This window comes from Arvicola amphibius, chromosome 6 (assembly GCF_903992535.2).
Source record: "Arvicola amphibius chromosome 6, mArvAmp1.2, whole genome shotgun sequence".
NCBI classification, from domain to species: domain Eukaryota; kingdom Metazoa; phylum Chordata; class Mammalia; order Rodentia; family Cricetidae; genus Arvicola; species Arvicola amphibius.
In genome coordinates, this window is record NC_052052.2 from 99,384,724 (window position 1) to 99,408,541 (window position 23,818).

The 23,818-nt window shown below is 38.8% G+C and overlaps 1 protein-coding gene across 1 annotated transcript in view; it reads left to right on the top strand.

Annotated features, from left to right (window-relative positions):
• Itga8 (integrin subunit alpha 8) overlaps window positions 1–23,818 on the top strand; it is a 176,573-nt gene that overhangs the window by 34,312 nt on the left and 118,443 nt on the right. Inside the window, exons 5-11 of the mRNA XM_038333456.1 lie at window positions 4,417–4,478; window positions 6,058–6,103; window positions 7,975–8,100; window positions 9,232–9,276; window positions 13,213–13,256; window positions 14,620–14,676; window positions 18,113–18,165. Coding sequence (XP_038189384.1) covers window positions 4,417–4,478; window positions 6,058–6,103; window positions 7,975–8,100; window positions 9,232–9,276; window positions 13,213–13,256; window positions 14,620–14,676; window positions 18,113–18,165 — 433 coding nt within the window. The remainder of the gene's footprint in view (window positions 1–4,416; window positions 4,479–6,057; window positions 6,104–7,974; window positions 8,101–9,231; window positions 9,277–13,212; window positions 13,257–14,619; window positions 14,677–18,112; window positions 18,166–23,818) is intronic.

Sequence of the window (23,818 nt, forward strand, 5' to 3'; positions counted from 1 at the left end):
TATTTAAAAGTCAGTTCTAGATAGTATTTGGTAGAATAACTGTGTCCCCTAGCTGACAATTTCTGTAGAAAATCCCTACTTTGTGTTCTACAGGATGCTGATTGGCCAGCTTGCTTGTTAAGGAAAGCACGTTCGTATCAGGATGATCGGGCTGGAGTCATTTCTGGCTGCAGCATTGTGTAGCCTTCATTCTTAATGGTGGTTGCTTTGTTTGGCAGCTGTGTGCTTGTTATCCGCATAGGAAACTTTCTGCTTAAAATGTTGAATCCTCTATATTCTCAAAAGACTACATCTGCTTAGAGTCCACATCTCATTCAGCAGTCCTAGGGTTCTTCCAGGACAGTATCCTTTCTATATCTCTTGTGTTGGCTTAGAACTAGCAATGGAGACCAGGTTGACCTCAAGTTACTTAGTCTCCTGCCTCAGCATCTCAAGTGCTGAAAGCAAGCATACACCACCACACAATTGCAATGTTTCCTTTAAAGCAAACATTTTCCTTAGGGGCCCTGACACTGAATTATTCTGGGAAGTCATGACTGATAGTGTGATTACCAATTATCAGCTCAGAATTCTTTTGTAAATTCTATTTCTCTAAGTTTTTGATAGATCATTGTGAGATGAGGAGAAACAACAAGGGGTCTTTTTATTCTTCTTCTAATTAATGGGAACACACTATAGAGAAGAAAATATCACTGCAAAGAATATTAGAGTAACTTATTTTAGAATACTAATTTTTAAAAGACTCCATCTGAAATTATTAGAGATTGTCCTAAAAAGTACAAGTAAAATTTCCCTCTTTTACATACTAATTAATATATTTTTTGATTCAAGATCAATTTGGGGAAGACTGTAAGCAAATATCAGGATAAAACAGTGAAGACAAAGAATGGATAAGGGACTTTAAAGGGTTAATAAAGAAGCCACTGGGATTTATAGCTCCAAACCAAACCTGAACTTTCTAAACCCGAGTTTCTCGTGAGGGTTTTGACAGGAAATGGAGTATGATTTCCTAGGTGTGAGCAGGAAGAATGGCCTGAGATTAAAGACACGGTCTTAAACAGCTTTAAAATGAATGTTCTTTGTTGAGAATGAGACTCCATTATTCATTTAACACGTGTTTACTGAATGCATTGGCACCAACTATTCTATACGCAGGGAGTGAGTGTGTCAAGGAGCTAGAGAAAGCAAACCAACAGCGTCCAAAGAACGGGCATTCTGGTAGGAAAGAGAGGGAAGAAACTAAAATAAACAAATTCATAACAAAATATCAAGTAGTAAAATGTTGTATGAGTGAATAATTAGGTCTATATTCAACAGAAAAGGTAAAGAAATGACCGGAGTCTGGAGGAACACAGAGAAGAGAAAATCTTCAGAAAGGGTAACAGGAAAGATTTTCCAGCAGAGGTCATTGAGAGTAGGGAAAGGAGGAATTATCAACGCTGGTAACAGCCAGGAAGTGGCCATGATCCAAACCATATAAGTGGCCAGCATTATTTCCCTAAAGAGATTCAATGCTAGGCTTCTCACCAAGGCTTCCATCTGTGTGTGTCCTATCCCTCAGGCTTTGCTGGAGGTTCCCTCACAGCAGCAGATGATGGTGTCCTTCATATACCCATTGGCCCTGATGACTTAGACTCTCCTGGCTCTCATGAAGTGTCACTGTGTCTCATTCTGCCCTCATATTTTATGTCCTTGTGACCTGAGAGCCTGGGCTAAGTCATAGCCCACAGAATCTCAGCCTGCTGGGTGCCTCTTTCAGCATGAGCTTCAACTATTTTCTAAAAGTATCATCTATAGTGTCCAAGAATTTTGAGCTCTGTGGGCACATCACCATGCCTGTTTCTTTATTTCTTATTTTCCCAGGTAGAAATAACGCAGAGCCGATATGAAATGGAGCTTAGGTGGAGTTGTGGAATAGTTCATTAGGAAACATTTAGCTCTAGGGCACACCAAGGCCTTTAAAACATACCCTCACACTTCCTCATCTCCAGATCACCCAAAGAGCTGGCTTCCTGTCATGGCTGAGAAGCTCACAGTACACGAACACAAAGCCTGTTTGTTCATGAGCATACAGTCAATATCAGAGACGAGGAATATCAGCAATATCCTTTTCAAAAGGGAACTGAAGGAAGTGTCTTGCTTTGCTCCTGTAAAAAAGATCCAGGGGGCACCCTGCGCGGTGCAGGCGGCAGCCTGCTCGTTTATCTGAATGGCGTGCCTTCTGCTCTTATGGTCATTCATAATTCAGGTGAGGGCGGTTCTCACGGGCCTTCAGTTTCACTTTAGCAGTCAACCACGGGCAGTGAATGAACGTGTGGCTGGGTCCCTGAGTTTATACTGGGGCATACTGTTTAGAGACACTCTGAGGTTCCGGGAAGAAAGACTCCTTAGGGGTCTCATAAATTACAATTCAATGAGAAAAGGGAAAGAGACTTGCTGAGCAAGGAACCCCGACTCTTCTCTAATTGCCACTCAAAACAAACACTGGGAGTTGATTATTTTCTCAATGACGTTTTCAGTTAGAGATTAAAAAAAAAATTTTGGTGTCTTGTTTTAAAATAAAAAATGGTCAGGTTTCTTCTCTTCTGAATAATTTATGTTATAAAGGACCAATTTCAAAAGTAGATTTTAAAGAAGGTTTGTGTGTTTATAAATCATTCCTTAAATATAATCAACGCAATGTACATGGGTTCACATAGACTACATCATACAGTCATATATTTCTGGATGGGTAGAAATTTTATATCATGGAACTTCTAGAAAATTAGAACCCCATAAATTGAGGTTATATAGATGGGATTTTAGAGAACCTTATAAAGTTCATAACCACCAATCCTAACATACACTTGTAAAAGAAAGAACAATTTTGGTGAAAGACATTGACATACAAGTGTAAAGGAAAGAAGGAATTTGGTGAAAGACACTGTATCCGGTAGTAAGGTATTTTAAACACAAAGGGAATAAGATTAAGTGTAGTGATTCATGCCTGTAATTCTGACTGGGAGGTAGAGCCAGGAGGAATGGGAGTTCAGGGCCATTCTCTGCTGCATGGTAGCCTCCAGGGCAATCTGGGTTGCATGAGACTCTGTTTCAACTAACAAACAGAACAGGAGGGGTCTCTGCACAGAGACAATAGGAGAAAAGAGAGCTATGAACTGGTTGGAAGACAGAAGATGGATAAGGTTCTAGAAAGCCAGAAGAACCAGGTGCATTTGAAAGATACTCTGGGATGGGGCATGCCCAGCCTATCGGCATTTCCTACAGTGATGCTGGCTCCTTTCTCTCTCTCACTGAAGTAGCACTTAAATGATATCCTCAGTAAGAAATGTGGAATCATTAGCATGCTCTCATCTAACTGGGATAACGGAGAGGGACCCCTACTTAGCTACAGTTTGTCTATAATTCAAGTATGTTAGAAGGCGCAGGGCCTCTTTCAAAGTATAGGATGTAGGGAGTAAATGTATGATCTTAATTTGCTACAGAGTTGAATAACAATTTCCACGGAGTCAATATTCTCATTATAAAGCCTGAAGATTGTAAAAATGTGTGACGCAATCCCACTGGGTCTTCAATTAGTATAGGGAATACAAAACAAACCATTGTAGGAGGGGCTCGCTTCTGTGAACATTAGCATTGCAGTGCCCCTGTGAGACCATGAGAATCAGAAACACAGTTTTCAAGTTAGCCTAACTTGTCACAGTATAACAATTTAAAATCATGTTCTTATTAAAGAGCATGAAATGGCAGTAAGAACTGGAGACGCAGTTCAGTGGGTGGAGAACTTGGGTAGCAGTCGTGAAACCCCGGGCTTGGGTCCTACCACTACATCAATAGGATGGAATACTTGACACTTGTCATTCCAGCACTCAGGAGGTAGAGGCAGGAGGTTCAGAACTGCAAGCTCATCTTCAGCAGCATAGAGAGTATGAGGCCAGCCTGTACATGAAGAAGGAAATCTTTATCTGAAGAAAGCATGCACTCGGGTGATCTTCACAAGTAGTCACTGTAGAAATGGCAGACATATCAGGAGTGGCCGAAGGAGACATTACTGCCACATGGACATTTTGGGACACAATCAGAAGATGGCGGTTTTATTTTGGAAATGAATCTGCATATTCACCCTGATACAAACCCTTACTTTGACATGTTCCCTAGCTGGATAAGGGCTTGTGTGCCCTGTGCTCAGTAGACCTAATGTCATAACCTCTCACGATCTCACTGCTGCATGGATGTGATAGTCAGGATCAGAAAATAGATGGAAATAAACTTAAGATTGCCTGAAATGCATTTTAAAAATAAAACACAAAGTGGTCTCTTTGATTTGGGGTATATGAAGAAAACAAAAAAATCTGTATTACTTATTAAAATACTTCTCAGAAATGAAGTTATAGCAGGTATTTGTTTTGATCATTCCAGGCAACGCTGATCCTGAGGGCCAAGGTTACTGCCAAGCAGGCTTTAGTCTGGACTTCTATAAGGTAATATTTTTGCTCTCTCAGCGTCTGTGGTTGGATGAATTTTCCTGTCATTGTGGCTACTGTTTGATTTTCTGTCTGTCATTCCCATACCCATTCCCCAAACAATAACATCCAGAGAAGCTTTGGGGCCTATCACATCTGGCAACTTCTCCTTGAGTATTTTTTGTTTTTTTCCTATTTTACTTTTTATTTCTGTTTAAGTCTATGAACATGATAATAGTACGGAAAAGCATCCAGGTTGAAGGCACTCTTCCTTCCCACTCCCAGCATTAGTCGTTTGAATGCAAATCTCAAAATGCATTTCTAAAAAATTACAAGAACCTATAATTCAGTCACTTTATCACTTAGCTGTAATTGGCTCCTTTAATTTCATATTCATACTAAAATGTATATATTCATTCAGAAAATAGAGATCATTTGATGAATATATGAAGGAAAATGATTCCATGCTTTTGAAATTAGCAGAAATCAATTCCATAAACGTTTCTGTCTCACTGTTGGTCATTGCATGTTCTATGATTGTTTGCTGTGATATTTTTCCCCTGCAAGCTACAGACAGAAGCTAGAGAACAGGGCTGCTCGCACTTGATAATCTGGAGTTTTTGCTTTCTCTTTTGAAAAAGGGTGGGTTTACAGATTTTTTAAAAATATGATTTTACATTTCTTTACTTATTGGGGAGAAGGGCTTTTTAGAGTGTGGAGAGCTTAGACGAACCTGGTGACCCATTTCTCTCCTATCACGTGAGTTGTAAGAATCAAATTCAGATTGTCGGGCTTGATGACAAACACCTTTGCCTGCAGAGCCATCTTGCTGGAAATATATATATATATATATATATATTTATATATATATTTATATATATATTTATATATATTATATATATATATTTTATATATATATTTATATATATATCAGGAGTTCTGAACCTCCTGCCTCTACCTCCTGAGTGCTGGAATGACAAGTGTCAAGTATTCCATCCTATTGATGTAGTGGTAGGACCCAAGCCCTGGGTTTCACGACTGCTACCCAAGTTCTCCACCCACTGAGCTGCGTCTCCAGCTCTTACTGCCATCTCATGCTCTTTAATAAGAACATGATTTTAAATATATATATATATATATATATATATATATATATATATATATCAGACATCATTGTTGCCTTGAAAATAACTGAAATTAAGTTTTTGGGTTTTTATCATTAAAGTTTTCAAAAGACTATGCCCATTCAGCTGCAAACAATGTGCAGGCCTTGTAGCTCCAGCAGCCTTTCCCCCAAATTTATATGTTCTCAAGAGAGCAAGGTGAACATGCCTAACTGAGTCAAACTAAAATTATTTAACATAACAAGCTAAATAATTGAAAGCAGGGAAAAGGAGAAAACAACCTTCAGGCCTCAGGTACAATGAAAGTGTGGTTTAAAGTCCTCTTTACGAAAAAGTGGTTTAAAGTCCTCTTCAAGAAAGTGTGGTTTTGCAAAAAATAAACTGTTAGAGCATTGCTTGTCAGCAATGACTCAACGCTCTTTAAAACACTTGGATTCTTGTCCACAAGTTCCCTGGATGCTTCTGTTTTGCAGAATGGAGACCTCATAGTGGGAGGACCCGGAAGCTTTTATTGGCAAGGTATGTTCCGTATCAGAGAAAAGCGTGTGTGGTGTTACTAACACAGGGAACAGAAGTAGCACCAAATGCTGACCTTTTCTAGTGACAACAGAAACCTCTGCTCACATTTTCTTGACTGAAGCATCATTGAACTTTGCCCTTCATTGTCCAAATGATGTTTCTGATGTGTCATTCAGTCTACTACCTATTGCTCCGCCAAGAATTAATTGAGGTTATGCCAGGCTTTGCGTTAGGTGCTGGAGAAGTCCTACTGAGAACACAGACAGAAGGCTTGTTTGTGGGAGCTATGCTAGCACTCACTGACTTATGGCCTTGAGTAAGGGTCAGAGATAGATGTAAACCGAAAATTATTTTTATGTATATACATATTTTTCTCTAATCTTGATTAATTTCATGTTGGTTAATTAATTTCTTATTTAAAGTAGAAAAATATCTCACATGAATTAATAGTCATGTAAGAATACAGAAAAAGTTATCTGAGATGCAGAATTTAAAATCTTATAGATGCTTGAGATTTTTATAGACCTAGCTTACAAAACAAGAAATTGTCCAGATGTGGGAGGAAGGAAGGGGAACACGGAGCTGAAAGTCAGAGAAAACTGGCAAGTTTGACATTCTTCATAAATTAATGTGTAAATCTCATTGTCTTGATAGCAAAGCATTCATTTATCTTTATTACTCAGAAATATTTACAACCTGGTTTGACGGGACTTTATTCTTTTCTTGGACCCAAAAGACTGGGAATTCCCAAAGAATAATGTAGCTTTAGATTGGATGTTAAGCACCACGCTTTCAAAAGCATTTTTCCATCTTGTCTCAAAGGGCATGAGATAACATTTTCGCCTTAGATGTCCACACTAAATATTCAGATGCATAGACTTTTCCATATGATGATGGATTTTTGGTATTTGTATGTCCCAGTACAATCATATCTCAAGACTCCTGAAAGTGGCTTTGGGAGCCAATACTCTTATCAATGTTGGTGGTCATGAATATCTTTTTTGTGTGTGAAATTTTAGATCTCATTGAACACAGCTGCTTTCTATTATCATAATTTTATGTTTCCTTCATATAGTTTTGCAATAAATGTAAATGGCTTGAAGATTTATTAGATCCTTCCTTTAACTTAACTGAGATCTTTACAATTTGTCAAGTAAGAGAGTTCCACATCTATTCTTTGCAAGGAAACAAAACTCCTTATTGGAATGCAAAGGAGACTTTAGTTCTATAACCGCTAGCAAAACTATGTGACTTTGCAGAATGGCATCAAGTTCTTTAAGCATAAAACATTTATGTATGACTGGTTGATGATAAATTTCCTTCTGGCTTGAACATTATTGTTTTGTTGTTGCTGTTTGGTTGTGAGACAAGGTCTCATGTAGCCCTGCCAGGGCTCAAACCCATTGCATAGCCCAGGATGATCTTGAACTTCGGATGCTTCTTCTTCTACTACTGAAGTGCAGGGATTAAAGGCATGCATCATCTCCCTGCTCAGGTTTATGCTGAGCTGGGGATTGAACCCAATGTGTGCTAAGTAAACGGTCTATGAAATGAACTCCACCCTCAACTCTAGAATGCAAATTTAAACATAAATTTCACTTGCAATTGTCCTTATTCTTTTATGCTTTTATCATTTGAAGGTAGAGAGGGGATAGACATTAAAAGTCGAGGAAGAATAGATAAAACATTGCCGTTTATCTCTGGCCTCCACTAGATTGGAAAGTTCTACCCACTCAGTTATAACTGACCTCTGCCTGACAGTTCTTGGGGCAGACATTCAGGAGTGTGTGGTATGGTTCCAGGATTGCTGAGTAAGAGCCTGCCCCTCCCTTGAATCCATTCAGTTGATGTATTACTTTGTTCACACACAGGTCAGGTGATCACTGCCAGCATAGCAGATATCATTGCAAATTACTCATTTAAGGATATTCTAAGAAAGCTGGCAGGAGAAAAGCAAACAGATGTGGCTCCAGCTTCCTACGATGACAGCTACCTTGGTAAGAACCATTGCTCCAGATAGTTGTACTTTCTCACAAGGCAAGCAAATTAAATATACGTGAAATGTTTGGTCCTGATTTATCTGATGTTAACTGACATCTTTTGAAAGTTTTCTTTCTTATTATTTTCCTCTTTTTTTTTTTGGTTTTTCGAGACAGGGTTTCCCTGTAGTTTCTAGAGCCTGTCCTGGAACTAGCTCTTGTAGACCAGGCTGGCCTCGAACTCAGAGATCTGCCTGCCTCTGCCTCCCGAGTGCTGGGATTAAAGGCGTGCGCCACCACCGCCCGGCTCTTTCTTATTATTTTGAGTAGACCCTTACATCTTCTTTTTCACCACAACTTATTTCTTCCCCAGATAGCATATATACTGTACATGACTTGGGCTGCTATTTTGTAGGTGCTTTAACATTCTCATGAAAGATCACTGAAAGAAGACATTTATATTAGCAGGGCTTCTGCTCGTGCTATGGGCAATGTGATAGCAGGCCTGTCCAGTTTCTACAAAACCAAAAAGAATCTTTCTAGGTGTAAGATTGTTCTCAAATCGTATCATGTGCAAGCCATATAATATCCTTCTACTATTACTGATAACTGCCTTTGGTGTCCAACCGATTTTGATTGCTTTCTGCACTGAAAAGTTAAATTATGGCTTTGTTTTGTCAATGTAAATGGAACCTTGCTTTTGAGCTCAATGACATCTGTGGGCCGCAATCATGAAAGGAATTAAGAAGTAGTTCACCATGATGATCAACAGGAAGACCTGAACACGAAGGATGTCTGTCTCATAGGACTTGTGCTCGATAGTGATGAACTTGCAGCTTTTAAAATGCAACAGCTGCCACTCCCCCTTAAAGGGGGTTATGAACCGTTCTTTGAAGGCTGATCTAAGCATCTGACTTACTTTTTTTGGTTTTTTTTTATTTAAGATCTGTGTGGCAGACCTTCTTTATAACTGAGAATTAGTCTGGAAGTGTTAATATTTCTGTGATTATTTTTTCCGCTTAATGTCCTTAATTTTTTAGATATTTGTAGAGGTTTTGAAATAAAATAGTACCATGATATTACTTTCATTGTTTTCTAAATACAACTCATTTCTTTCCAAATGCAATTTGTTTCTTTTATTCAATATAGGCTATTCAGTTGCTGCTGGAGAATTCACTGGGGACTCTCAGCAAGGTGAGAGACATTGTTAAACTTGTCATTTTAAAAGTGTGGAGTAACGGTAAATGGCATAAGAAGTCTTACTGTAAATGTTATTGATTTTCTTTGCTACACAAGAATTTATATAGATGGAATACATACATAATACATAATACACACATACATACATACATGTGTGTGTGTAAACAAATTGTCTTTAATCTCAGAGATTACACTATACTGGGTCTGACAGACAGAACACTTGCCAAAAATTGTGATTAGCACTAGTGATTAGCATCAAGCATAGAGAGTAAATGGCTATGGAAATGAGGTACCTACCGGTGCAGACAAGGGGAGATTTCTACAAGCTAAGTTGTATAAAATATTGAATTAGTTAGGAAATCCGTCAGCCTAGCCAGACTTTTATACTTTGATGGTTAACGGGATTGGAGTAGAGAAAGGGAGGTAGGATCAGCTCACACTGGGTCTTAGGGATCATAAAGCTCTAAGATTATAGGAAAAGAAATCACAGAAGATTTAAGCAGAGGAGGAAATACAATCTAAAACAAAACAAAAACAAAAGGAAGGAAACCACACTGGTTATTTCATATAAATTTTCTTGGGAAGAATGGTTTGATAATAATTTATGTTCATGTCTGTCTTCTTGAATCTAAGACCTATGTCTTACTGTTATTTGTCTTGATTCTAAAGACTAGACAATATTCTTTTCATAAAAGACTCATAAAATAAATAGCCTGAGAGTAAGAATTTGAGTCAGTTTTAAATTCTGACCTGATTAACAGTATTTTTTAGCATAGTACAACCTCTCTGATTCTTGTTTGCTTTTAAATCTGAATAATATTAATGCTATGGGGCCTGAATGACCATTTTGAATATTGTATAAAAATGCATGCAAGGCAAAACAGGAGCTTTTACTGAACTAGTGATATGTATTGAACGAATCAACTGTCAATCAATATTTGCCAGTTTCCATCTTGTTTCTTACCAACATTAACTGCTTTTCCCTACTACATGAGTTTGACTAATGCACAAATGTTTAAGCACAAATAAAATATGGCTATCTTTATGAATCATAACAGGTCTTTTAATTGTTTCATATGCACATGTACACAAATCAAAATTTACTATAAATGGTTTTGCAGTTTGGTACAAGTTCAAAATAATCAGATTTCTAGAAAGGAATGCTTTTCTTTAAATAAAAGCTAATTCTTAATGAACCTCTCTTTCCATTACCTTTCTTTTCGAGCTATGTTCATGTCTGGTTTCTTGAATGTAAAACCCATGTCTTATTGTTATTTGTCTCCATTGAAAGACTAGACAATACTTTGCTCACGAAAGACTCATAAAATAAGTAGCATGATAGTAAGAATTTGAGTCAATTTTAGATTCTGACTTAAAAAGAAGTCTATTAATCTGGGTGTGCTTTAGCATACCTTCAATCCCAGAACTTGGAAGGCAGAGACAGGTGTCTATTTGTTCAATGCTATCCTTATCTGCACAGGGAGTTCCATGGTAGCCAGAGCTGCACAGAGAGATCCCGCCTCAAAAATAAACAAATAAATACAGCATGTTGTGGTAACAAAAAACACGGATTTGGCTCCAGACCTTTAGCCTTCTGCCCTTCATTGCTACTAGTTCTAAGACCTGAGGCAAATTATCTACCGTCCTGGCTTCCAATTCCTCATTTCTAAAATATAGGTAATAATAGTAGTATTGTTTATTTCATAGGATGCTTGCAAAGATTAAGTCATGTAATTCTATATATTAATAAAGCAGTACAATGACTAGCTATAGGAAAGATTCCGTAGATTGGAGGTCATCACGGACAGATCTGAGTAACTAGTAATTTTTTTTAAGAAGTCTAGTCTTTAAAGTTGGGCAGTGGTGACACATGCCTTTAATCCCCAGCACTAGGGAGACAGGCAGGCAGATCCCTGTGAGTTCGAGGCCAGCCCAGTGTACAAGAACTAGTTCCAGGACAGGTTCCAAAGCTACAGCATAACCTTGCCCCCCTCCCCAAAACAAAACAAAACAAAACAACAAAAACACCAAAAAAAAAAAAAAACGGAAGTTCTACCACTGGTTTCATGGCTTAACAAAGGGGAGTGCAAAGTGTGTGAATGGTTTTCTTCAATTCCATGGCACTGGGCTCCTATCACTCTCCAAAAATAAAACTCAATTCCTGCCCAAGGAAACAAGTAGGGTTTATAATCACTCTAGTGACTATATCAGTGGCTTTCACTGGATTTTAGAAATATCTAGAAAATGCATTAAGACTTTGAGCTGAGGATTTGTAAACTGTCAAAGACATCTCAAACAGTTCAGCAGGGCACTGAGATCCATGGCTATCTGTGCTCATTAGCAAGTGGGGGAGCTCCATGAAAGGGAACTTGAGGTACTAGAAGATGGTTCAGTCAGCAAAGGGCCTGATGCACAGAGTAAAGAGCTGAGTTCATATCCCTGGCACCCATGTAGAAAAACAAGGTACAGCTGCAAATACCTGGTACTGGGGCAGAGATGGGACTCCTTGCGGCTCAGTGACCAAAGTCTAAGTGAAAGGGTAAGCGCTAGGTTCCATGAGAAACACTGTCTCCTAAAACTAAAATGGAAAATGATAGACGACTATACTGGATTTCAACCTTTCACCTCCATGCACATACTTGCGGATATGCACATGCCCGTCACACCCCCCCACACACACACATACACACACACACATACAAGACTGTAGTGTGAGGTGCGGCTGCCTTTTGTCCAGCCAGTCTTCTGCCCAACCGGCTAGCTTATGCCCAAAATAATTACACAGAAACTGTATTCATTTAAACACTGCCTAGCCCATTAGCTCTAGCCTCTTACTGTCTAACTCTCACATCTTAATTATCCCATCTTCATTAATGTGTATCACCACTTGACTGTGGCTTACCGGCATGAGTCTAACCAGCATCCATCTTGGGCAGGAGAATCATGGCGTCTGCCTCACTTCCCTTCTTCCCAGCATTCTGTTCTGTCTACTCCGCCCACCTAAGGGCTACCCCATCAAAAGGCCTAGGCAGTGTTCCTTATTCAACCAATGAAAGCAACACCACAAGATAAATAACAAGACAAAGAAGAATGAGGAGAAAAAAGTAACCCTATGAAACTTTAAACATAAATTCTTAACTTGGAATCCTTGATCAGCAATTGGTCCACGGAGGGGCCTCATCATAATTGAACTTCAAAGGATGTATCTTTGTGGCAGTATAAAAGATGTCTCCAAAGTGGAAGTTAGCAAAGCTTCTGTGACGTTTCAATCATACACTGACCTGCAAAGATGGGAGGATATCCTAAAAGGCAGTGGAGCATGCCGTCTAGTTCACAAATTGCAACAGCTCAAAGTGTGACTTTTGCTTGTTTGTTTTCTTTCATCTGTAAAGTAACATCGGGAAGAAAGTAACTGTAAAAAAAACCCCTGATTTCCAGGTTATAACCCTCTCCATCACACATCTCCATGGCCCCATCTTTACTCCCTCTAGCACTCATTTACAAAGCACCATCATCTTTCCACTTGACTGCTAAACAGCTTTAAATATACTGGGAACTGAACAGATGACTCAGTTGGTAAACAATGCATGCAAGCGTAAGGACCTGAGTTAGAGCCTCAGAACCCATCTAACATAGACAATGTGGTGGTTTGTGCTTATAATTCCAGAGCTTGGAAGGCAGAAGCAGGCAGATCTCTGTGGCTCACCAGCCAGCCACATAGCCAAAATAATTTCATAAGCTTCATGTCCCAGTGAAAGACCTTGTCTCAAAAATACAAGGTGTATGTCTCCTGAGGGAAAAAACCCAAGGTTATACTCTGGCCTTTTGATGCCTGCTTACATGTACAACATATATGCATGAATACACATATATAAGCACACTTAATCAATTAATGTGGCTCCCCCTCTAAATGACTCTTCTTATCCCTAGAATTGGTTGCTGGGATTCCAAGAGGAGCGCAGAACTTTGGATACGTAAGTATCAATGTATACCTCAGACATGTTCTTTGTACACTGAAATATTTTTCCCATGTAAGCCACTGTAAATGTTTTTTGCTAATGAGTTCCTACCACAGAAGTGTGCTATTTTCCTACTTATCCCAATAGGAGGTAAATTCAACTATATTGATGTATGATTTCTGGGGATCCATGTGAAACAAAAATGTGGGGTGCATTTTTTGCAAAGAATCACCATTATCCAAAACATAGAAAAATTCCTTCTATATTTGTATTTTCTCCTTTCACAAAAGCTACCCAAAGGGTGAACTTTTCTCCAAGTCCCCAACTTATTCCTCTACAAAGGTATTGGAAAATAAGTGCACATTCTGAAGTGTCAGGTTTGAGAGGATAATACTTAAGACCCTCATAACAGGTTACCATGAAGTTAGAAAAAAGATACATAGAACGAGGCCACACAAAAATGGCTCACAGGATGAGGGAGATAGCACAATTAGTTAAGTGTTCACTGTGGAAGCAAGAGGACCTAAATTTGATCCTCAGACTACATGTAAAAAGAGTCAGACATGGTAATCCCAGCATTAGGGAGACAGAAACAGGCTGAACCCTTTAGGACTCGCTGGCTAGTCTGCTTAGCTCAACTGGTAAACCTCAGGCCAAAGAGTGATGCTGCCTAAAAGAAGTAGGTTGATGTCTCTCAAGGAATGACATTTGAGGGTGACCTCTGACTTCCACATGCACATGCATACATGCTCATTTGCACCCATACAAACATATGCATGCAGTCACACAAGGATTGAAGGTAGGCATGGTGGTGCTATTATTCTACTACCCAAGAGGTTGATAAGTCAGAAGAATCCAGAGTCTGAGGTCAATCTGTCTTACACGGGAAGTTCCAGATCAGTTTATGTTCTAAGTGAATCCCTGTAACAAAAAATAAATTAAAATAAAAAAAATATCTAAGCAATATACAATTTGTAGGTTCGTGTTTGGCTAAATAGGATCAAAGGTGACATTTTTCTGTGTGAATAGCATTAAGAAAGGTTGTTTTCCCAAAGAGCCATTTATCAGTCCTCATAATAACAGAAGCATAAATATTTGTTTAGAACAAAATCAAGCTCAGACGAATTAACTGAGCAACATGCTAACTGTTGCCCATACCCTTGCATTTACCCACTTCCCCTTTTTAGAGTCATAAGCAAGTTCCATTGTCTTATTCTAAAATTATTCTTGGGGCCCTACAATTTTGCATCTTCTACATATGGCTAACCAACTATTACCTTTCATAAGAATTTTGAGTGATTTAAGTTTCAATTGTTTAACACCGGTTTCTCCGATTCTGTGATATGATGTATTTATTGTCTTGCCTTTGCAATTTCAGGTCTCCATCATTAACTCCACAGATATGACCTTCATTCAGAATTTTACTGGTGAGCAGGTAAAGACTTTTCAGTTGTTGTCTTGAGACAGAGCCTCATTCAAACTATCCTGGAATTCACTGTGGAGTCCAGGTTGGTCTTGAACTTACTTCAGTCTTCCTGCCTCACCCTCCCAAGCACTGGGATTGTGGATGTTCACCACCATATCCAGCCTTAGGGAAAGACATTTTAATGCAAAACAACTAATGTTCATATGTAGTCATTCATTCAGGAAATAACACTGGATATAATGGTGCACCTCAATTGACTCAGCTTCAGATAGTGGTTTGAAGAATATGTATAAGTATAGAATTATACATATGGTGGGGTAGTACAAAGGCTGGAGGCCTCTACAGCAGAAATGCCTAATGCAAAGCCAGTGGCAGAGAACACAAAGGCTTTCTTTCACACAGGAACTAGCTGGGCAAATCTGACGTTTCTCAGGGCTGCAGTGGCTATAAGCAAGCAAGCAAGATATAAGTAAGAACTAAGGATTCTGGTAAAAAGGTATGAATCCTGGTAAAAGGATTTTGCCACATCCACTTACAAAATTAAGGGCACAGTGTGAAGCTAATACTGGCAACCTGCATTTCTATCTCTTTCTGGTGCTGAGGGTGAAACACAGGTCCTTGAACACATTATCTATGGGCTCTATCTGAGCTAACCCCTAGTTCTTATTTCTTTGATAGTCTCACTATGTAACTCATACTCCCCTTTCCTCTGCCTCTCATATGCTTGGACTATAAGCATGAACCACCAGGCCCAGCATGATCTCTGGTCTTTCAAGGTATAATAAAGGCAAGCCACAGGGAACCTCTTGGTAGCAGAGAACGGACTTTATATTTTGTCAGAATAACCCCTTGACCACTATATAATGCATTTAAGACTAAAGTCAAGTCATGGAAGGAATAGCCCAGAGTCTTTTTTTAAAAGAAAGAATTGTTTGTTTATTATTATTATTTTAATTTTTCATATATTTTATCATATTCCTTCCCCTCCCTCTTTCCCTAGTCCTCCTCACCTCTTTACCTACCCAAGTTCATGCTCTCTCTCACTTGCTGTCTCTCAAAAAAAGAGAAAAGAAACAGAAAGAAAAGAAAAAAAGAGAAAATTGAAACAAAACCTTTAAGACTAGGGTCTTAATGAGGTGGCTAAGTAATTACTAGTGATAAATTACAACCGCAGGTATAGCTGGCATTGAATGCTGGGAATAGCTGGGAATGGCAAAGAGACCATTTGATGTCAATTCCTGAAAGTCCTCAAAGAAGGAGCGAGCTTCCTGTCAATGGTGTGTTTGAGTAGATATGTATGCACGTGTTCGTGTGTGTGTGTGTGTGTGTGTGTGTGTGTTGGAGAGATGCTAAAGAGAGCAAATCAAAAACCTCCCTTTTAATCCAGAAATTCCTGGAAAAAGACTAAAACATTAAGAAATTTAAGTTGGGTTTCTTTCTTCTCCATGTGTATTGTCAAGGACTTCAGGAAGGAAAGAATCGCTGGATGCATTTAGTATTTAGGATTCGTAGCTTCCCTCATTGCTAGCCAATAAGCCAGGTTTCTATATCACAGCAGACTGTAAGGCTCAAAAGCAAGAAGTCACCAGATAATGAGATGACAGAACAATCTCATTCTATTGAAAATGGTGTTCAATGTAACCAAGCTCTCAGAACTTATTTCCCTGTGACAGGAGACTTGGTGCTCCCAGGGCCTACCCTATTGGCCAGAGTGGATGAGTCTGGCTTCTGCTTCTCTTCCTCACTACACCCGAAGCCTTTCTCTGAGCCTCAACTTTATATACAGTCCTGAAACACTGCTGTCTTGTGTCCCTTCCTTGAAAAAACTAGGCATTTATCTCTATACCTTGTCCTTAACTGAGACCCTCTTGTGAACCATTCAATGGCCCGAATATAGGATGCTACCTACCACCTTCCCAACCAAATATGGTTTGATTCCTATGTTTCTCTAGGTATTGTGACCTGGTGAAATTTTTCACTTTTTTTTCAAGCACTGAAGGTAACCCTGTAGATGAGCCATGTCCAGAGAATCAATTAGGAAGGGTTTCAAATAGATAAAATGAGCTTTTCTTACTGTTGTCAAAATGTGAGGGCTCAGGTACCCATTGCTATAAAATTTTCAACAAGGAACTTCATTCCTCTCCTGGAACTTTGTTGGGTGGTAGGATAACTGAGGCTGGGGTGACAGTGAAGGTGGGTGGGTTGGTAAATTTCAGTGGTCCTTCTGGAGGGATTTTATACCACAATGGAGTATATTCTGGTCCACACATTGCTCAGGCATTTCAGGAAGGAGAAAGCTCAAAATAGACTGAAGTCTGCCTTCCTTGGAACATAGTCTCTATGGGCTGTACTTTCAGTGAATTAGTGGATGGTGGGAGGTTAAATCAGCTAAAATATCAGATTGCAGACTAAAGAAACGACAATGAAGCTAGAGTGTTTGGTCAGACACTTGTGCTGCAAACGCGGGCATCTGATTTTCTATCTCCCGTACCCACTGGAGGAGGGGAGCACAATGGGAAAAGCCTATAACTCCACTTCTGGGGAACCAAAGGAAAGAAAATGCTGCCAAGACAGTCTAACCTAATTAGTAAACTCCAGATTTGGTACAAGTCTGTCTCAAAAAAATACGGTAAAGAACAATTAAAGAAGATACCCAATTGTTGACCTCTGACCTCACCCACATGTGCGTACACATGGACCTGCATCCACGCATGAACATGTAGACAAGGACATACACACATGAAGAACAGCATTAGTAGGATGAAATGATGAGCCAGTCTTAAATGAATTATAAAACTATTTAAAAACAATTCTGAGGGAAACAGTGGGAGATTATTTTATAGCATTTACATTCACTGAAAAGATTTAAGAGTCTTATTAAGTATGATCTCACTATAATTTGATGAATTGTGAATTTCCCTAAAATCAAAATCATTTTGTGATTTAATAATATAGAGGCCAAACTAGATAGTGCAATTCCTGCTTAGCTCTTCTACCATTGTACTTACGAGTGCCCTATGTTCTTTGAGTCTATGTGTGGAATCTCAGTGTCGGACAGTGTAGCATCTGAAAATGCCCTGAAATCCTCCACACATGGTGGAGTTGAGCTAATTCCACAGAGTTCAAGATGGCTAAACTAAGTCAAAGCAGTAGATAGATATCCCAGAAAAACTACAAGTGGCAAAGACCTTCCTAACAGCTGTATCCACCAATTAAAGGGGCCTAATGTATTCAGAGGCTGTGCAAGCAGATGTCAGGGTTATTGCGGAAGGAATTATTCATTAGGTCAGAGGTTAGACTAAATGACTTGAACACTTGGAACAAGTTCAGGGGTCTATGTATTTAAATGCAAAAATGTACCACAGTGCAAGTCATTTCTCATGAATAATTAAGAGGTGACTATAAACATGGCTTCCTGAACACAAAAATTATTATTGTATTGCAGATGGCATCTTATTTCGGATACACAGTGGTGGTATCAGATGTTAACAATGATGGGTAAGTTTCTAAGCACTTCCTCCCTGCTGTATGTTATGTGCATACATAAAAGATGTTACATATTTCCTTCACAGAACACATCCCTCTGTGCTTCCTGAACATGATAGAGGCCCTCTTGTTTTAACTTTTGGTTCAGGACAAGAGGATGCATCTAATAAAGAACTCTGTCATCTTATTTTATGTCTTGCTGAGATTTTCCACATCTGCCACTTCTAAAAAGAGGACAGTTTTGTTTGGTTTTTCTCTGATATTATTAAACAAATAGCCATTGGCCCTTCAGACACCACGGCCACAGTTAAGGGCTTGCTCATCTATTTCTCTTTGTGTCTAGGGGTTTTCCCTCCATGTGATATAATCATAAAGATTTTTCACAGTGATGAATTTTTCCTTCTTATGTTGCTCTAGCCAGCATATCAGTAAAGTCCATAGATAATATGTAATACTTTTAGTTTTCAAATCGTGGCAGCAAATTACAGTTGAGCTTGAACTATAATCCACTACTGAACTGTGCTTGCATAGAAGTAACTATATCAAAAGTAAATGATTTCACACCCCTTTGTTTTATCAAAGCACTTGAGAGATAATTTGTCAAAATATTAAACAAAAATCCTGGCCAAGGATGGCAGTGAATGTGTGTGTCTGTAACATAAGCCTTTTTGAAACTGAAGCAGGGATCATGAGTTCAATGTGTATACATTAGAGTGTAGAGGATGGACAAGAATATATAGCAAGGGAAGGAGGGAGTACAGGAGGAGGAGGAAGAGAGAGAGAGAGAGAGAGAGAGAGAGAGAGAGAGAGAGAGAGAGAGAGAGAGGGGGGAAGAAGAGAAGGAGGAAGGGAGGGAGGGAGGGAAGGAGGGAAGGAGGGAAGGAGAGGGGAAACTATAAGTTGAGATGTCCTGCTCATCCATGTAACAAATGTGGTTGGAGAATCTCATATGAAAGGCATCATTCTCAGTCACCAAAAGCACCATACAAGTGAGACAGACGACTCTCTGCTCTCATGAGGATGACATGTTTTTGTACAAAGTAAGTATCTGAAGGACCCTTACTGTATTCCAGGGTCAGAGCCAATCACTTTAGATAGATCTTTAATAGGTTATTTCACTCACACATTTGCAACACTAGAAATATATTTTATATATCATGGTGTGGCATGGAATGGAGAACAATCAATTCATTCTGGAAAAATGCTTTCACTGCTATCTTCTTGTTGGACATGGATTTGTTGTCCACTGTGCTGCTCTACCGTGCTGAGAGCTGCTCTACCGTGAAAGGCATGTTAGAACTGGGGAGATAGGAGACATTGATCCAAATTAGTAAGTCAAGTGATGAGCCTGTCAGATGGTGGTATCTTCTTCAGAAGAACTAGAAACGAAGATGTCTCCAGTAGACAAGTGAATAAATAAGATATGTTAAATCTAGAAAATAAGGCTTTAGTCTGCATTAAAAGATGAGAGCTTGAAAGAAAGAAAGAAAGAAAGAAAGAAAGAAAGAAAGAAAGAAAGAAAGAAAGAAAGAAAGAAAGACACATTACTAAGTGAAAGAAGCCAAGCTGGAAAAGATATGTACTGTATATTGCAATAGTTATTCTGCAAATTGAAAACTGTAAAAACTGTAAAACCATCAGTTCTTGCTCAAGATCCTAGGAGGTAGGAAAGGAAGAACAAGTAGAACACAGAACACTATCAACCAAAATGAACATATAAGATACCGTTGTTGCCTATTCGCTAAACCCCATAAAGATAAAAGCAGCATCTCTGAGTTCTGGGTAAACTAGGCACTTGGATAATTATTCCTGAATGTTGGTTTATTGTTTCATTAGTGTTCCTCTATAATAGGAGACACGGGGGTAGAGAAGGGGACCAGTCAGAGGGCAACAAAGATCTCAGTACTTTCTGCTTCAAATTACTTTGAATCTAAACCTGATCTATAAAATGAATTCTACTGACTCTAATTTGTAGAGGAAAACAGAGAGGACATATTGGGAAGAACACTCTTTTGAAGCGAACACAGGATAAATATCTGTGTGAGAAGAACACCAAGACAGGGCTGTAGCGTGAGAACCAAGAAAGCCATAAGTAGAAAAGGGTTCCCTGCCAAATGGCAAGAGTATAAATTCCCAGAGGTGGGAGTGTCTGGAATAGTTTAGAAACGGCAAAGGGGCTTGAAGAATGATGAGAACTTGGATTATGAAAGGTGTAGATCCCACTACGCTTAATAGACATGGTTACATAACATCGCTGGGTGGGGATGGGGGGAAGAAATCTGCCTCCACGGGAGTCATTCTCCTCTGAACTACTGGGGATTCAAAAGAAGCATCCATTCTGACGGGTGCAGTCTGTTGGTCTGGTTAGTTTCCAGAGAATGCAGGACAGCGTTTTGGGAGCCAAAGCAGTTGCAAACTGGGTATATCTTAAAGAACTTGCTGAGCGCTGATTTTATCCTACAACCAATTCATTTTAATTGAAATAATATTCATCTCCAACCATCTTAGTTGCAAAGAGAAAGATACTTTTAGGGACACTACTCAGACTTCCCAACCTGATAGGCTATAATTGTTATGAAACCCTCATAGAACTTATTTCAAGAAGAATCTAGATAAAGAAAAACAGGAAACCCAAACACAATAGGGCATTTAGATTTAGTGACTCCACTCGATACTGACAGCAATTCCATGGAGACTGGTCAGATGTGCATAGCCATGTTTCTCTCCTGGGTGTGCATCTAGCCACAAAGGCTGCCCCCTTATGCACTGATGGCATTCCATTAGGCCCATCCTTTCTCCAACAGCCTTCTTGCAGGCCACTTGCATATATTCCTGTGACTTTCCCCAGAGTTCACACATGTTCTGGAGGATTCTCCTTCCTGGAAATATGCTCAATTTAAATTAGAGCACAGCTTTGGGGCAATATTTACAATACACATTTATGCCATGTAAGGAGAAAATGCTTGTGAGAAAGGAGCTTCGTTGGTTTCTTGCTGATCAAAACAACTTGCTAATAGCCAACTCAGTAACTGTTCAAGTAGGAACTCTTGCCCTTTACTTGTGGTTTTAAAAATTGCTGTGCAGACTAATTCTTTCCTAACTAATTTATTTCTTCAATTAATAATGTTTTGTACTCCACTAAAGGATGGATTCATGAACCCCTTACTTTCTCACAGATGAAGGGCCCACAAATTTTCAGTGTGCTAATAATTCACTGTTTTTAATTACTTGGATAATGTGAAATTCAAGGTCCTATCACAAATAAATGTATTCTGGAAGCAAATGGGATTGATCAAAGGCAGATCCATGATAGAGCTGGATAACAAAAGTGAAATCTAAGGTCACAATGGTGGTGGTTTATATAGTTTACTCAGAGAGCTAAGAAAATCACTTAGGTAGGTGAGGGCGCGTGTTGAGAAGGGCCACACCCCTTTAACACACGCATATTCTGTTACTCTTTTACTCTGTGTTTCTCTCTGTCTTCTGTCTCTGTCTCTCTCTCTTTCTGTGTCTGTGTGTGTGTGTGTGTTTGTCTCCAGACTGAACTAGACTTTTCCACACCAAAAGATTACTAGGTACCATTGTGTGTGAGACTGATAATGAAGATTGCTTGGTAACACACATGTTCATCTGGTATACAACAAAACCAAGGTTCTTACCAAAATCTAAACATCAGGTGACATTATGCAAGATGACCAGGTAATGACTGATGCTGATTTTACCATAAGCATTTATATAATGCATGTGTTTATTTTTTCGGTAGATTTTTGCCTTGTTACCAGGCTGCCCTTAAACTCAGGTCCCTCCTATCTCAGGCTCCCTAGTTCTGGGCTTACAAATATTCATCACCACAACTAAATATTTTTATTTAGAAAAAAATCTACCAGTATTATAAATGGATTCCAAACATTTAGACCACACAGTTGTGCACACAGTTTGATGGGGAATATTATCAAGTCTGACATGGTTTTTGAATGATGATATATACAGATTGACAGAACTAACCTCAGGTTTTTTTTTTCGAGACAGGGTTTCCCTGTAGTTTCTAGAGCCTGTCCTGGAGCTAGCTCTTGTAGACCAGGCTGGCCTCGAACTCAGAGATCCGCCTGCCTCTGCCTCCCGAGTGCTGGGATTAAAGGCGTGCGCCACCACCGCCCGGCCCTAACCTCAGTTTTTGTTTCTTGATGCAGCTCATACTATGAATTCATCTATGTAAACCTTCTTATAAATTTCTAGAATGGAAAATGGAGATAGTAATTTTCATTATATTTGTAGATAAGAGAATCTGTTTTAATTTTTCATTGTAGTAATTGAACTGTGTAGTATTACTTATCCTTTTCAGAAGCTCAGAGAATTAAAATTGAAGCCATGGATATTTCCACACTCATTGTTTATTGCTTGAACAAGACCAAAGGAGACACATCTCAACAGACTTTTAGCCATCAGTGAAATTGACAGCACTTTGTAGAGAAACTTTTTTAAAGAAATTAGCTTTGAATAGTTATAATTTTAAGCTGGATTCAGTCCAAATATTTTTTATTCACATAGGAGAAATTGTTATGAGTAAATTAGGTAGAAAATATAAAAAACATAAAAAGGTTATAAGTTAGGTTCATTTGACTAGTGTAACTAGCTTGACTTGCCTTTGCCAGTGCCTATCACAGTTAGGTTGCCTAAATATCAACTCTGCAACCCACTGTTCTGAATTCCTTTAATAAGCAAATTCACTATGAATATTAATGCTAGGTATTAACATACAAATTTTATTCCTGGAGAAAAAGAAAGGGGTTCCTATATTAAATTAGTATAATATCTCTCATCTGCAGGAAATATATTCTGATCCTTCAGATTTGATGTTCTCAGTGCATTCCTGCTTTATCACAAATGGTAACTGTAATGTCCTGTTTCACATGTCACGTGAAGAGGAGATGTTGACCTTTCATTATATTAGGTCATCAGAGTTTATTTAGACATAAATAAGAGAGGAAATTGAAACCTATATGCTTCATAGAGGTGTTTAAGTAGAACATACTTAAACTTAATGCCTTTCAGATAAAATAAAGTTGATATGTTATCGTACCTCCATGAAATGCCTTTTCTAAAGAAGTTAAATCTCACTTACACCACCACTAAAGGAAACAGTTTAAGTAAAAACACATCGTTAACATCATTTATTCATAACTACATTATTAAAAACATTTAAACATATTTAAAAATCTTTCTATACATATTCTTTTTGAATATGCACTAGCCTGCCATACACCATTACTGATAAGATGGTCATCAAAAGTCGTCTATGCTATTAAGTACTTCAAATTTTTGAACTTGAATTGGAATGAACAAGTAAAAGATTTGTCCACATATGGTGGCATACTCTTATAATTCCAATGCTTCAAGGCTGAGGCATGAGGATCATGAGTTCAAAGCCAGTATTGGCTACATAGCAAGACCTTATCTTTAAAAGCACAGAGTTTACTACCTATAGTCTATAATATCTAAGGCACTTGCCAGCTAGAATGCCGGACCAGTGTGCAGACGCTCTGGGTTAGAGTACCACAGAAAATTCAGGCAGGGTAACATCTGCTTGCCATACTATCAGTTGGGAAGTGGAAACAGAAAAATCAGAAGTTTAAAGTCATCCTTGGCTATATAACAAATTCAAAAC